Source organism: Anabrus simplex, chromosome 2 (assembly GCF_040414725.1).
Source record: "Anabrus simplex isolate iqAnaSimp1 chromosome 2, ASM4041472v1, whole genome shotgun sequence".
NCBI classification, from domain to species: Eukaryota; Metazoa; Arthropoda; class Insecta; order Orthoptera; family Tettigoniidae; genus Anabrus; species Anabrus simplex.
Genome location: NC_090266.1, coordinates 996,937,232 through 996,954,031, shown reverse-complemented (window position 1 = coordinate 996,954,031; position 16,800 = coordinate 996,937,232). Strand labels below are relative to the sequence as shown.

General features: G+C 42.9%; 1 protein-coding gene across 1 annotated transcript in view; it reads right to left on the bottom strand.

The window, feature by feature from the left end:
- The window catches only part of LOC136863238 (facilitated trehalose transporter Tret1-2 homolog), a 426,910-nt gene that overhangs the window by 2,911 nt on the left and 407,199 nt on the right, over nt 1-16,800 (bottom strand). Inside the window, exon 5 of the mRNA XM_068225885.1 lies at nt 8,845-9,117. Within this exon, the coding sequence (XP_068081986.1) occupies nt 8,845-9,117 (273 nt within the window). The remainder of the gene's footprint in view (nt 1-8,844; nt 9,118-16,800) is intronic.

The following is a 16,800-nucleotide window of genomic DNA, read 5'->3' as shown; positions in this document are numbered from 1 at the left end:
GTATATAAATTTTAATGTGTTACAAGGCCAGGAAGTCTCTGTGATAATATGCTTCTTACTTTCACCTATGCTCGTACTCCAAAACTTGAGAATCTTCAATCAATCACTTTTTGTATTAGAAGTGCACATAAATATATCTCATTTTCGATTTGAGAAGGTTTTCTATTCATTTTAAGGTCTGCATTAAAGGTTAAAAACTTAAATCCCAGTAAATAAAGTAACTTATAAACTTCTTATAAGACTGGATATACACTGCCTGCCAAAAATTTAACACGCGAGTAGTCGCTATATGAGATATGATATTGTGAGTTTACTTCTCAGTGATGCAAGGGAGGTGACTTCCCTCTTCTAGCTGAGTTGATAACTGTCCTGAGTAAGGCAATTCACATTTGAAGGGTAAGCATCCCGTCCTCTAGTCGGAACAAAGATTTGTATGAGTTTGTGCGCCCTCTGTGAGAGGTTCTCTCATCGCGCGACCAGTGGAGGTGGTTATGTTGAAGTCGAGAGGGAAACTTTCTCCTGTTGTAGAGTCTGACTCCATGGCTAAATGGTTAGTGTGCTGGTCTTTGGTCACAGAGGTCCCAGGTTCGATTCCTGGCAGGGTTGGGAATTTTAACCATCATTGGTTAATTTCGCTGGCATGGGGGCTGGGTGTATGTGTTGTCTTCATCATTTCATTCTCATCATGACTCGCAGATTGCCTATGGGCGTCAAATCAAAAGACCTGCACCTGGCGAGCCAAACATGTCCTCGGACACTCCTGACACTAAAAGCCATACACCATTTCATTTCCTGTTGTAGACGTTAGTATTTGACTTAAGTCGTGCGCAAAACATTCTCCATTTGCAGTTACTGATGAACGAGTCTTCAAAAATTGAGCCGGGGAAGAATGCTGGGTAGTAAGCGCTGTTACAAAATTCAGCTATCTCAAATGTTAGAGAGAAGACCTATTGTATTTTATTCTTGCATTCATATTGCATCTGTCAGAAAGTTCTATATTAATAAGAATTATTTGTTTTACATCCCAGTAACTACTTTTTACAGTTTTCATGGATGCCAATGTGTTGGAATTTTGTTCACCAGGATTTCTCTTACATACCAGTAAATCTACGGCTGACTTATCGGAGCACCTTCAAATACCACCGAACTGAGCCAGGATCCAACCTGCCAACTTCGGCTCAGAGAGCCAGCACCTTAACCGTTTGAGACATTCAGCCCGGCACTCTTGTGAATATTACATACTGATATGTAACTGAAATAATGACTAATTGCCAGTGAGTAGTAATTTTTTTTCCTGTAATATACGGCTAATGATTTAACTTTTTTAAATCTAAAATGTATAACGCAGACTTTGCGTCTCATTTCAGTAATTCATTTTACTCCTATTCCCTGTAAAATTGTGTGAAGATATATTTATTTTAAATTAAATTAAATGTGAGAGAAAGTCTCACGTGCAACCCCTCGTGTTACAATTCAGCTAGCGACCACTTGTGGGTTAAGCACCTAGAAGGAGTGGTTGATAGAGAATGAAATTACATATGCTGAAAGACCATGTGCCTTTGTTGAACTGATTACAATACGGGATGAAAAAGACAAGGCCATTGGCAGTTACAGGTGGAATGTTGGTGCCAGATCAGTAGGGTGTCGACCTACCTGGCTGCAATGCATAACCTTATACGACCGGGCGAGTTGGCCGTGCGCGTAGAGGCGCATGGCTGTGAGCTTGCATCCGGGAGATAGTAGGTTCGAATCCCACTATCGGCAGCCCTGAAAATGGTTTTCCGTGGTTTCCCATTTTCACACCAGGCAAATGCTGGGGCTGTACCTTAATTAAGGCCACGGCCGCTTCCTTCCAACTCCTAGCCCTCTCCTATCCCATCATCGCCATAAGACCTATCTGTGTCGGTGCGACGTAAAGCCCCTAGCAAAAAAAAATAACCTTATGCGGTTTAGAATGGTGTCAAACGGCCTTTGGATCCTCTCCTCAGGGAAGTTCGTCCAGAGTTGTTGCAGCTGTCCATCCAGATTCCGCAGGTTGGTACTGGGACGGAGTCCCCTTCCAATGTCGTCCCACATGTGTTCAGTGATGGAGAGGTGCAGGGATCTCGCTGGCCACAGGAGGACCTCAAAATGCTCTAGCTAGTCCATAGACACATGTGTTGTGTGTGGACGTACATTATCTTGTTGGGACACTCTCCCAGGGTACTGTGGATGTGTGGATGCAGAATGTCTGTGACGTATCACTGTGCCGTCAAAGTCTGCCGAAGCACTACGACAGGTGACCTGAATGCATATCCTATGGCTCCCCAAACCAGGATGCCAGGGATTACACCTATTTGTCTTTCCGCAATATGGGCAGATCTGCCCTCTGCCCTCGACGATGCCAAACCCACAGACGATGGTCATCGGGGGTTATGGAGAAGCGGGACTCATCACTGAATATGTTGCAATGCCAGTCGTCCTCTGTCCATGCCTCTCGAGCAAGGCACCACTCCAAATGCAGGCGTTGTTGTTGGTATTCTGGTGTCAATGGCAACCGATGCATGGGGCAGTAGGACCCCAAACCAGCGTATGAAAGTCGTCGAGACAATGGGGGGGGAACTCGCAGGATGTTGTAGAGTCTCCACTACGTGTTCGCGGATGGCGAGTGCTGAAGTTATGGTGCGTGAAGCATAGCGGAATCCCATAAGACAGTCCTCCCTCAGCGTGGTGTTTCTTGGTCAACCCAAATCTGCACGTCGTGATTGGGTGCCCTCATGTACCCACTGAGTCCAACTTCAGGTCACCAACATCTGAATGGCCTATATGCCTGGCAAAATTGTACGATATGACCAACCAGCCTCATGCAGTCCCACAATGCGGCCTCTGTCAAATGTTGTCACTTGGTGGATAGGCTGTTTAACATGTCTTTGAGGCAACATGGGTGCTTCGTACTGTACGTAGTCCTCTCTGCACGTCTTTCTTAACTGTCTGACTCACTGCAATTGACTGGTAACAACTTAACAACTGGACGGTGTCATCATGAATGCACTCTGGTGGGCGTTCTAAACATTACAGATCGTTGTAAATCTAATCATTTACTCACACATCAATGGTATGCATGTATACCGAAATGGAATAATATTGGACCACTCCTTCTGGGTACCTAACTTTTTTGTTAGCCAGTGCATGATATGGAGCCTATCTGGAATTCAGTCTTGCATTGTACTGATGCAATTAGGCATAAGAAGGCAGGAACAAATATCAGTGGACATATGGACTCGTAAAAGGACATCACAAAAGTGCTGATTTTGTTTACAATTTGGACCAAGACCATTTGTCATTCCATATTAAAATCAGTCTTTCTGAAAGGGAAAATTTTCAAGAAATTATGGACAGTGTAACTTCTGAGTAACAGATTTCATAAGATCAAATAGCCTTTCACCATGTCAGATATTCAATGTTGATCAGAGTAGGTTTGAAGAGGAGGTGAACTTTGAATGCATGGTTGCAATTGAAGTGGGACCGTAAACTGCCTGTTTACCTCAAGTCTCAGCCATACAAGACTATGGTGAGACCTGTGCTGCTGTATGAGCCAGAAAGTTGGATCATTACTACAAAATAAGTACAGAAGGTCCATGATGCAGATATGAGGATTCTGCATTGGTCATTAGGTCATATCAGATTAACCAAATTAGGAGCAAAGAACAGAGAACAATTTGATGTAGACCCTATACTGGACAAAATGCAAGAAAATCACCTATGGTAGTACAATCGTGTAATCTGAAGTGGTGACAATTTTGATGTTAAAATTGTGCTCAACATCTCTTCTCCAAGGCACTGACCAAGATGATGGGCACAGAAACTGTGGATGGATGTCACCAAAGAAGATTAGAGTCAGCTGAGAAGAAGTGGTGAGTCACATGCAGTATAATGGATCCAGCTATGCGGGACAAATGCTAAGACAAAGAAGACTATTTCAGACACTTGAAAGAATATAGTCTCTCTACATTGGGCTGCACATCAAATTATTCTACTGTCTCTAATTTTGTCCAGTATCTGCAGGCTAACAGTGTATCTTATAATCTTGATCTAGTTTACAAAGCTTCTTCCTTTGTGATGGGGATGGACCATAAGGACTGGCACTTTCTTTTTTTTTTTTACACCTGTAAAGATTGATAATAATCTACTTGGTGTCAGTATTTAGGAATTAATTATATTTTGTATCATTATAATCATCCTCCTCCTTTCCCCTTATCTGACTCCTGCCAGGTCAGGGCATTTATGGCACTTCTCCACCTCCCTCTCTCCTTCCACCAATCCTCTTCTATAACTTTGTCCCAGTCCAGGCTTTTACTCTTGCACTCCTCTTTATTGAATCAATCCACCTTGTTCTATGTCTCACCGGGCGAGTTGGCTGTGTGGTTAGGGGCGCATGGCTGTGAGCTTGTATCCGAGAGATAGTGGGTTCGAATCCCACTGTCGGCAGCCCTGAGGATGGCTTTCCGTGGTTTTCCATTTTCATACCAGGCAAATGCTGGGGCTGTACCTTAATTAAGGCCACGGCTGTTTCCTTCCAACTCCTAGGCCTTTCCTATCGCATCGTTGCCATAAGACCTATCTGTGTTGGTGCGACGTAAAGCCACTAACAAAACAGGAAGAAAAACGTTCTAGGTGTCCCTCCCCCCTCCTCTCTCTCTCTCTTAATCCCCACAGTCTGTTTGGTATTCTTTACTCCTTCACCCTCTTTACATGTCCACACCATCTTAGTTTACTCCTATCAGCTCTCCCATTTAGATTTTCCATTCCGACCTCCTTTCTCACATCTTCATTTCTCAATCTGTCTTTCTTTGTCTTTCTTATCATACTTCTTAGGTATCTGCCATCACAAATCCATTCGAGCAACTACCTGCTCTATGCTGATGACCTTAAAATCTACAGGGTGATTGAAAAGATGAGTGACTGAATTGTTACAGTCTGATATAAATAATATTAGTGATGGTGCAAAAAGTGGCATTTAACCCTAAATATTTCAAAGTGCAGTTCAATATCCTTCATGAGAAAATTGCAAGTTAGTGTATTCAATTATCATATAAAGGATCAAGAAGTGAAGCGTGTTAATAAAATTAACAATCTTGGTGTTATTTTTAGCAATCAAAATGGTCTATCTTTCAATGAGCATGTTTTAAATATCATTAACAAGGCATTTAAAATGTTAGGCTTCCTCAAAAGAAATTGCAAGAGTTTTAAATCTGTTGTTCCATTGAAAACGCTGTATTTCTCACTTATACGATCTAGTCTAGAATACTGCTTTGAAGTGTGGATCCCCTCACAGAAATACTTAGTTAATGCCTTAGAGCGAGTACAGATCCGATTCTCGAAATGGATCTGTAAAAAGTGTTTGGGTATCAATCGACAGATTATGATTTGTTTTGTACAAACATGTGTATTGAGTCTCTTAGGACTAGGCGCAGGTACGTCAATGCATGTTTCATACACAAATTTATCGGTAATTTCATTGACTGTCCCAATTTACTCCAATTTCTCCCAATTCATGTTCCTTCCCACAACACCCGACAGGCTGTCACCTTTTATTTACCCAGGTGCAGAACGGAATCACAGAGGAACTCTTGGTTTATGCAGGCCCTAAGATCCCTGAATGAAATTAGCGGGAAAATGGATATAATTCACTCGTCAGCTAGTGAAATTTGCAGACATCTTATGGACGCTTCATAGACAGTGTGTTCCTTGTATCTTGTTCTGCGCTTTTGGTAACTGAAAATTATACTTATCTGTTTTCATGTCTTTTTTTTCTTCCTTACGTTTTTTTGTAAATATGTATATATTATATATGGCTTAGTTATAATTAGTAGTAGTAGTAAGTGCTGTTAATATTGTTATTATTTGAATGTATTATATCATCTGTAATTGGAGAATTAATAACTCTAGAGTAAGTACAACACACAATCTTTTGCCTCTAACAAAAACCTAGTAGACGTAACTTTTCACACACTTCGTTTCTACTTACAGATAAATACGGCCTACAACATAAAAGGAAGAAGCCTTCACGCTATCTTTCAAAATCAAGATATCAAGTATTGTAAAACAAATTGACACTTGATAAATTATACAACACCAAATTAAGGAGCACGTCGCTAAAACAAATTTTTATTCTTACAAAATGCATTTTACTATCAACTCAGCATTAGTATATAGTATGAGTCTTGTACATATATATTGAATATGCCTTGAATTGAACACTAGACAATTACCCAATTCTTCAAAAACAGTGTCCAAGTCACTTCAAGACGCTCATACTACCAGCAAAGGAACACGGTGAAACAAACAATATAGGTATTACAAGAATAAACCCTCAAAATGTTTTAATCAATTAGCCATAAGTTTTAACGCAAAATAGTGGACACTTCAAGAATACTACTATCAGTGTATACATAGCATTGCAAGTTTCAATTTTTACGCTGATCAAAACAACAAAAACCATTTGCAAATGACATGTCCTTTTATACTACGTAACCCTTTTACAATCCAAGACGAGAGGACTTATTTTACTATTTTAATTGTATCATTTGTTTTAGACGGTCTGTTGAATTGGACAATTGTCACGACTGTACAATATTTTCCATTGTGATGTTTTAAGAACCATATTTGTAACTGTCAGCTGAGGATGACCCTTGAAGGGTCGAAACCAGTACTGTGAATGATAGTATATAAATAAATGTATTGATAAGGTGGAGGCTTCAGTATCAATCTTATGTTGTAGTCAAACATCTGCCGCTATAATAACTCGGGCAAGCAGATCATCATCTGACTCCAATGGGGTCTTGTAAATATGACATTCATGTGGCCCACAAGGAGTTCTGTTGACCCTAATGTGAATTCTTTCTGCAGATGATGAATAGCCCAAGTTATTGTAAAAGAAGAAATTACTTTTGTATCCATGTCACTTTGACTAACTTCTGAAATAAGTTAGGAAACTTGCAGTTTTACATTACTGTTGATATCGTGATTGTAACCAGTCATCTAGAATTTTACCTGAAATCTGATATGTGACTTCATTTTTTAAATTCCGCAAGCATTAGACAGTATTTGAACTGCTTCTCCCTTCATGAAAGCCCAGTGATATTCATATAAAACAACCGTTTTTCTCCATTCGGCCTACCATCCTGAAAGTTTGTTTTTTTACGATCCTTAGTCACATATAACTTGGACGTGTGTAACATTAACCTTTATCATCCTTAACCATCAGCTAGCTTTGTAAGAGTAGGAATGTGAATAAGGATCCCTATTCATAAACATACTGTTGCACCAAGCTGCTGCTCTAAACCAGCAGCGACGTTGTCGTGTTTTCTCTTCTTGCCATCAGTACTATTTCCATTGGTTCCTTATACAGCTACAATGATGTCTTTAGAACTTCACTCACAGCATGTACCCAGCACACAACCCAAGCAGTTATATACTGACATGCCAAAAGTCATAGGATAGGAGTCCAGTATCGTGCAGGTCCTCCTTTAGCTTGGCCAAGTGTAGCAACACGTCATGACCAATTCCACAAGTGGAAGAAACACCTGTGGAGAGATTCTGACTCATGCTGTTTGGATAGCTACTCACAGCTTCCTACTATTTGTAGGTGCAGGGTCTTGGATGTGAATGAACCTCTTCACTATGTCCCATAAATATTTGACAGGGTTCAAATCAGGCGAATGAGGTGTCTACAGTAGTCATTGAAGCTCTCCACAACACTCCTTGAACAAATTCTGGAAAACTTGGGTCCAGTAACACTGTGCATTATCCTGCTGGAATATCTCATCATTGTAGCGTTACATGAACTCTATTAAGGGCTGCAAATGGTCACCAATTACTTCAATGTAACAGTCAGTGGTCAATGACCTGTACAGCTATTCAGGGGGATTAGTGGATCCAGCCCATGCCACATGAACACACCTCACACCATTATGGAACTATCACCAGCCTGTATGGTGCCTTGTTGACAACTTTAATCCATGGCTTCATGGGGCCTATGCCATATGTGAACTCTATCATCAGCTCAAAACAATTGGAACAGTGACTCTATGAACCAAAGATCGTCAGACTTTCAGTGTCCAATGCCAAGTTCCTAAGCAAGATACTGTATCCAGTGTTGTGTTGTTAACAAGGGCACTCCGGTAGTCTTCTGCTTCCATATCCCACTGACACTAAAGAACATTACACTGACCTGGTGAATATACAGGTATCTCTGTTACCTCCTGTATTGAATGTGGATATGATTTGAGCCAGAGTGGCTTGTGTGTTACCACGGACAATTCTAGCCAGACGCCGCCAATCGCGATTATTAAGCTTTAGTGGTTGGCTGCTGAGCTCTTCACTGGAGGGTTGTAATGCCTTCCATGTAATATTCCCGATACACATGTGACACTGTCGTCCGAGAACGAGAAATGTTAAATGTCCACACAACTTCGACAATTTAATGTTCCATTCATCTGGCCCCCGTTCAAAAGATGATAGTTTATGTCGCCTTGCCACGACCAGCACAGACGGTGTTTACACTCACTCTCGAGATGTCAGATCACACTTGTTACAGGTCTGGCCACTTCCAAGACATCAATGTACGGTGGTGCTATCCCATGACTTTTAGCATGTCTGGGTATGTCGCAACAGCGCCTTTGACTGTAGGTACATGCAGAAGACACGTGCCAGAGATATTTCCTCCGCTCTGCATGCAAAATACATCTGAATGGTAAAATACCAGTTTACCTGACACCGATGATCAGTCTTGTCATTAAAGCAGCACATGTGCCGGCTTGCCTTTCACATTAGAGGCTAACGTTACAAATGGTGCGACTTTACCTGTATGCCAGCTCCCCCACCGCGAAGCCATCTTAATGAGCGTTCTGCGTCATCTACTCGCCCCTTCCGAGCTAGCCAGGTGGGGCTCTCGGGCAGGAAAGAGAAGGCAGCGAGAGACAAGGCAGGGAGAATGATGCCCAACCAGGCCACAGTCCTCCAGGGAAGGGTAGCACCCAGAGCATACACCACTAAGATGCCCAAAGAGTAGCTAACCATCGGTGTTCCAGCCAAGAGACCACGGATCCGGGGCTCGGCAACCTCGCTGATGAACACCTGCACAATGACCAAATGTGTAATTAGATAAAACACTGACACAAGAAACTGTGAATAAATAGTTCAGAAACCTTATGAATGGCCAACTGCTGACACAATTTTTTTAAACATGAAAATCAGTTTGCATATAGACCTGGCAGATCCACTGAAGTAGCACTCCACCAGTTGGTTTGTAAACTAGAGAAAAGCCTAGAATATAAAAAAATTGCACTGGCAGCATTTCTAGATATGGAAGGAGCCTTCAGCAATACAACCTATGACTATGATCAAAGCATTAGAAAAGAGCAAGGTGAGTAAAACTGTTGTCAAATGGATTCAATCCATGTTAGACGGAAGGAAGATAAAAGCAACCCTGTTTGAAGAAATGCTGATGGTTAGGGCCACCCAAGGCTATGCTCAGGGAGGAGTTATTTCGCCTCTGCTGTGGAACCTCATGGTGAACAAAATCATAGTTATGCTCAACGAACAGGGTTTCTATACACAAGGATACGTAGATGATCTAGGGATTGTGGTACAAGGTAAGGTGATTAGTGTTATCCAGGACCTCATGCATAGATCACTCAACCTTGTGGAGAACTGGTGTCGGGAAGAAAACTATCAGTCAACCCGATCAAGATAACTCTGGTCCCTTTTACAAGAAGGAGGAAATTAGAGGGAACACTGAGGCTCTTTGGGCAAGATATATATATGGAAGAACAGGCCCTGCACCTAGGTGTAGTGTTAGATAAAAATCTAACCTGGAATCCACATATAGAAAGGAACATAATCCAGACCAAGAACTTGCTGTATGCATGTAAAAGAGCCATCGGGAAGACATGGGGGCTTAAAACCATCGATGGTGATGTGGATATATACAATGATCATTAGACCATTGATGGCCTATGCTGCAATCACCTGGTGGCAGAAAGCAAGTCAAGGAAAAGTCTGCAGTAGATTGGATAGCCTACAGAGAATGGCGTGCATAGCCATAACTGGGGCTATGAGAACTATGCCGACAGAAGCCTTGAATACTTTATTAGACCTCCCATCACTATGCAATTTCATGAAAGGACAGGCTAGAATGAGTTCATATATATTGGCACAATCAGAGTGCTGGAATGCAGAAAGACCCAATCTAGGACACTGTAAAATTAACAGAGTAATAACAGAAAGTTCTACACATGCCTTCTGATCATATTATGATACCAAAGTAAAACTTTGAAAAACCATTTGTGACCCAGATAATAAAAAAGGAGACTGGGATATCAACAAGTGGAATACTGAAAAAGAAGATATAGTGTGGTGGGCTGATGGCTCAAAGACTGTGGATGGCACAGAAGGAAGGATCAATGGGGGAAGAACTTAGAGATTGTGGCGGCATCAGGAAGAATGAACTCGCCCCACTTACAGAACACACCCTTGTGCACGATGCAACATTGCATCAGGGTATAGCTTGCTAAACTAGCGTCATTCGGCTGCGTGGAGTGAGCATGAACATCACGCCTGTTTGTGTCTTGTTGGTGTAATCAGTGTAACCTATCTCACATGCAAAGGTGTACTAAAACTGTGTGTGGTGTAAATAAATCTTATTATCCATGAGGGCTGGTTTATTTATGAACGATGTGGAGCTGCCTACAACCAAGACTCCATAAATGGTGACCCCGAGTATGGAGAACACGCTCATACCATAACCTATCTTGGACCACGTGCTTCACCACAGATCACGGTATGTTACCACACTTTATTTCAAAGAGGCATTAGACTGTTTACTTCATTGGAACTACCACCTCTTCCGAGTATGAAACCAATTCGACAAACGACAAAAACAGTCGCCAGAATCCTAACGGCCGTCGGTGATACGCATCGCTTCAGTCCGCACGCGGCAACTTTACGCCACTTCATTTTTGTTACGCCGCATCTGCTACTCTTCAAGAACGCAACATATCATCTAAAAACTTGTATGTATATAACCTACGTTTTACTTGTTCCGGAATATTGCAAATTATTCACAACATAAATTCGTTGTGAAGTTGTACGGACATCACAAAGAAATGTATAGGCCTACAATGGACAGTAGGTAACTTACCTAGTTTTCTAACCATAGTTACAATCTTGGTGTTAAATTGATGTACGTAATCCAGCAATCTTCTGTGCAATTTTCTTTCTCTTTTTGCTAATTAAGGCCTAAGATACAGACTACTCCACAACATAGGCCTACCTTATTTGCTGTTCAAACAAGTAAAATTACTTTAAAATAACCTACTTCTCATGCATTACAACTGCTTGAATTGTTGTACTATATATATATAAATCGTAATCGTGCCTTTTAGTGGTTTCTAAGTTGTTACATTACAGGTGTAACACACAGTTGCATTATATGGACATTCCTCAAGACTTAAAATGGACATTGGAACCCACGGTTTATGCTTAATATTTTCATTTATAACCAAAATCAGTGTGTAACATCTGCAAGATTATTTTGTTAACTTATAGTTTATATGTTTGTGAATCTCTTATCATATGCTAGGCCTACCTGCATAATATTTTGTTTCCAGCTAACCTATAAGATTGTTTCAAACCATTTGTAAATTTGTGCTTGTGTTGCTCATCCTCACATCTTCATTCACTTACACACACAACTACACATCGTACCTCTGACTACTTCTTTGTCACCTTGTCCGGTATTTTCAGAATTCTTTTTCTCCTTGCCCTTGTGTTGTGTACCCATCTTGATTATGGCGGAGGATCGATTAAAAGCTTTGGAGGAACAAAATAACAACTTGCAGAACCAACTCCAACAACTTATTGCTTTGACGAAGCCTTTGCAAGAGCAGAACGAAGCATTACTAGCCCGGCTCCAGGAGCATGAGTCTACTGGTACCGATGCTACATCTAGCAATGTTGGCCAAGTTGCCAAAATCTCTGCAAAGCTACCACCGTTTTGGTATGACAGACCAACTGTTTGGTTCGCCCAGGTTGAGACTCAATTCAGGCTCGCAGGCATCACGGCCGACCAGACTAAATTTGATAATGTAATTTCACAGCTTGACACCAAGGTCCTAGCCGAGGTAGAAGACATTGTCATTAACCCTCCTACCACAGGACGTTACGAAAAACTAAAATCTGAACTAGTCCGTCGTCTTTCCGTATCCGAAGAGCAACGAGTTCGCCAACTTCTTGGCGACGAAGAACTCGGTGATAGGAAACCATCACAATTTTTACGTCACTTAAAGTCATTAGCCGGTAGCTCACTTCATGACGAAAGTATATTAAAACAACTTTTCATGCGTCGACTACCCCAGCACTTGCAGGCTATATTAGCGGCCCAGTTAATGCCTCTAGCTGATATAGCAGAGCTTGCAGACAAGATCTTGGAACTTTCACCTACTGTTACACCACCATATAGCCACTTGGCCGTACATGCTACAGCTGCGCCGAACACTTTAGCTGCCTAGATGGAGGAATTGACACGTAAAGTCGATGCCCTGGCCCGTAACCAGCCCCGAGGCAGGAGTCACAGTAAAAGGAGATCTAAAAGCCGTGACCGTTCCCTTACTCCACAGAGCCGGCTTTGTTGGTACCACAAAAAGTTCCAAGATAAAGCTGTAAAATGTACTAGTCCCTGTTCCTGGCAGGCGGAAAACGGAACGAACAGCCAGTGAAGACGGCAACTGTCTGTTCTACTTCGGGCCGCCGTCTATTTATTTTTGATCAGAATACCAAAGCAAAATTTCTGATTGACACCGGATCTGACCTTTGCTGTTTCCTGCGTAAGCTTCTGGGAAGCACTTGCAAAGCTTCTGGGTATGAGCTGAGCGCTGCAAACGGTAGTACAATCAGGACATATGGTAGCCTTTCCATGAACCTCAACCTTGGTTTACGTCGTGACTTTCGTTGGCAATTTGTCATTGCTGATGTTAGCACAGCCATCATTGGTTCTGATTTTCTGGCTTACTATAACTTACTCCCTGACTGCCGTAACAGATGCCTCCTCGACGGCACCACCGGCCTACACGTTAAGGCATCTGTAGCCTCTATCGAACAGGCCAGCGTAAAGACTGCTGCAGTATCCACCGACTCACCTTTCAGCATGTTGCTCGCTGAGTTTCAGTCCATTACTCGCCCACCTGGGATCCAACGTGATATTAAACACAATACTGTACATCACATTAGGACAACCGAAGGCCCACCAGTCTCTTGTCGACCTCGTCGTCTAGGACCCCAAAAACTGCAGATAGCGAAGAAAGAATTCGAGGACATGGTAAGGTGTGGTACAGCGAGACCTTCTAATAGTCCCTGGTCCTCACCCTTGCACCTTGCACCTAAGCGGGACAACTCATGGCGTCCATGTGGCGATTACCGGGCATTGAACGCAAGAACAATACCCGACCGCTACCCGGTACGACACATAGGAGACTTTTGCCATAACATTGCTGGGTCAACCATTTTCAGCACATTTGACCTTATCAAGGCCTACCAACAGATTCCAATTCACCCCAGTGACATTTGCAAAACAGCCATAACAACCCCTTTTGGGCTGTTTGAATTTCCCTATATGTCGTTTGGGTTACGAAATGCTGGACAAACTTTCCAGCGTTTTATGGATGAGGTCACTAGAGATTTAAACTTCTGTTTCCCGTATATCGACGATATCCTGGTGTTCTCACGGGATGCTGAAGAGCATATGCACCATCTCCGCATACTTTTCCAGAGATTAGCTGATTACGGTGTAGTCATAAATCCATCCAAGTGCGTATTAGGTGCAAGTGAGGTGACCTTCTTGGGCTATCGGCTCTCAAAGGACGGTACAAAACCTCCACCAGAGAGAATCCAGTCTCTCTTGGAATACCCTCTACCGAAGACTGTCCAGGGCCTCCGCCGGTTCCTGGGCATGGTCAACTTCTACAGACGTTTCCTACCACATGCGGCTGAATTGCAGGCGCCGTTGGTGAACGTCCTAGCCAATTCTAAGCTTAAGGGTTCTAAACCTGTCCCCTGGACTCCAGAATTGCAACGTGCTTTCCACGAATGCAAAGAAAGCCTAGCGCAAACCACTCAACTCGCTCATCCATTGCCAGATGCGCCTCTAGGTCTCTTTACCGATGCATCAAATACTCAAGTTGGAGCGTGTTTGCAACAGAAAGTTGGACACCATTGGCAGCCCCTAGCATTTTTCAGTAAGAAGCTTTCGGCGCGTCAAACAACGTGGCCGGCCTATTACAGGGAACTGTTAGCTGTGTACGAGGCTGTCCAGCATTTCCGCTATATACTGGAAGCACAACACTGCACCATATATACGGACCACAAGCCTCTGCTTTATGCATTTTCTCAACGCAGAGAAAAACTACCCCCAGCCCAACTAAATCAGCTGTCCCTCATATCCCAGTTCACAACTGATATTCAGCATATAAAGGGAGCAGATAACGTTGTCGCTGATACAATGTCTCGTGTTGAAGCCATCTCACTAGAAGATGACTACGCTGCGCTGGCTCGATCCCAAGCAGACGATGACGAACTCAAAGCCTTATTGCATGGTGGTACGTCGCTGACATTAGAAAAAGTAACCCTTCCGGGCACCACGACTACCATTGTATGCGATACATCAACAGGAAAACCTCGTCCGTTCCTGACACTTCCTTTTCGACGCAAGTTCTTTGACAAGCTCCATAACTTAAGCCACCCAGGTATTCGAGCCACCTCTCGTCTAGTCTCAGATAGATTTGTTTGGCCATCTATTCAGAAAGACACTCGTGCCTGGACTCGTGCTTGTTTGTCCTGTCAACGCAATAAAGTGACGAGGCATAATATATCTCCTTTGGGGAATTTCGGAGCACCCACAGGCCGTTTCAGCCACATTCACCTGGATATTGTTGGTCCACTGCCTGTCTGCGAAGGCTATAATTATATCCTCACTGCTGTTGACAGATTTACTCGCTGGCCAGAGGCATGGCCGATGCGCAGCATCACTGCCGAAGAAACAGCCGATACGCTAATAAGTGGTTGGATCTCCCGATTTGGTCTCCCAACTCGTATAACTACTGACCAAGGAAGACAATTCGAGTCTACACTCTTTCGCAGACTTATGACACAATTTGGTACAACAAAAATCCGTACAACCAGCTACCACCCATCCGCTAACGGTATGGTGGAGCGTCTTCATAGACAGCTAAAAGCTTCTCTGATGTGTCATAGTGCAACGTGGATAAAAGCCTTACCCCTAGTATTACTTGGCATGCGTGCGGTTCTTAAGGAAGATCTGAAAGCTTCCCCCGCCGAACAATTTTTTGGGAAGCCTCTACGCCTCCCTGGATAAATGGTTACTTCTTCGCCCAGTTCTCCTACTCCACTTGACCCTGCGGATTTTGTAAATCACCTAAGGAAGGTAATGGCCGAACTAAGACCTGTTCCTGCCTCCCGCCATAGTCAAGAGAAAATATTCGTCTTCAAAGACTTGGCAACTGCCTCCCATGTTTTCCTGAGAGTTGATCATGTGAAGCCTCCCTTGCAACCCCCATACTCTGGTCCTTACCCTGTAGTCAGCCGTAATGAGAAGACTTTGACGCTAATGATCGGAAACAAGGAAGTAGTAGTGAGTACAGACCGTGTGAAACCTGCATACATAGAAACAAACCTTGCTGTTCCTACCCGCACCAACACACCTGACACATCTGCTACCCCCATTTCACCCAGTCAACCTAGCACTTCTTTTACACCTGACTTACCTGATGCGTCATCACCACCCAGAAAGTACACAACACGATCAGGACGCAGAGTTCGCTTTGCCCGTCCATTCGATTTGTGAACTTTCCTTCTCCGTGGGGGGGTGATGTGGCGGCATCAGGAAGAATGAACTCGCCCCACATACAGAACACACCCTTGTGCACGATGCAACATTGCATCAGGGTATAGCTTGCTAAACTAGCGTCATTCGGCTGCGTGGAGTGAGCATGAGCATCACGCCTGTTTGTGTCTTGTTGGTGTAATCAGTGTAACCTATCTCACATGCAAAGGTGTACTAAAATTGTGTGTGGTGTAAATAAATCTTATTATCCATGAGGGCTGGTTTATTTATGAACGATGTGGAGCTGCCTACAACCAAGACTCCATAAGATCAATCCAGATGAGCCTGGGCAGTCACACTACAGTCTTTCAAGCTGAAATGATAGCTATCACAACATGTCTTGAAGAGAAACTGAAAATGAACTATAGGAATGAGAACATTTTCATTTTTACAGACAGCATAGCGGCCATTATGGCACTAGAGGCAGTCCGGATAATATCCAGAATTGTCTGATATTGCCACTCACTTCTCCTGAAGCTCTCAATGTACAACATTGTCAAAATAATATGGGCACCAGGGCATGCAGGTATAGAAGGAAATGAAAAGGCAGATAAACTGGCCAGGAAAGGGGTAGAAACACATTTTGTAGGCCCAGAATCTGTATTCAGGATTTCCTAAGGACAAGCCCGACACTACATAGGAAAATGAGTACAAAAGAAACAAATGGAAAACTGGAAATTTACTCCAGGATGCAGACTTGCAAAGGAACTGATAAAAGGACCAAACAAGAAGCATACTAAAGAACTGTTGAAACTCAGCAAAGAAAATATAAGATGGGTGGTAGGACTGTTGATAGCTTCTGTGAAGGAAAGATGAAACCACGTATACAGTATTATTATGTAACTGAATGAGTTGTATGGGAT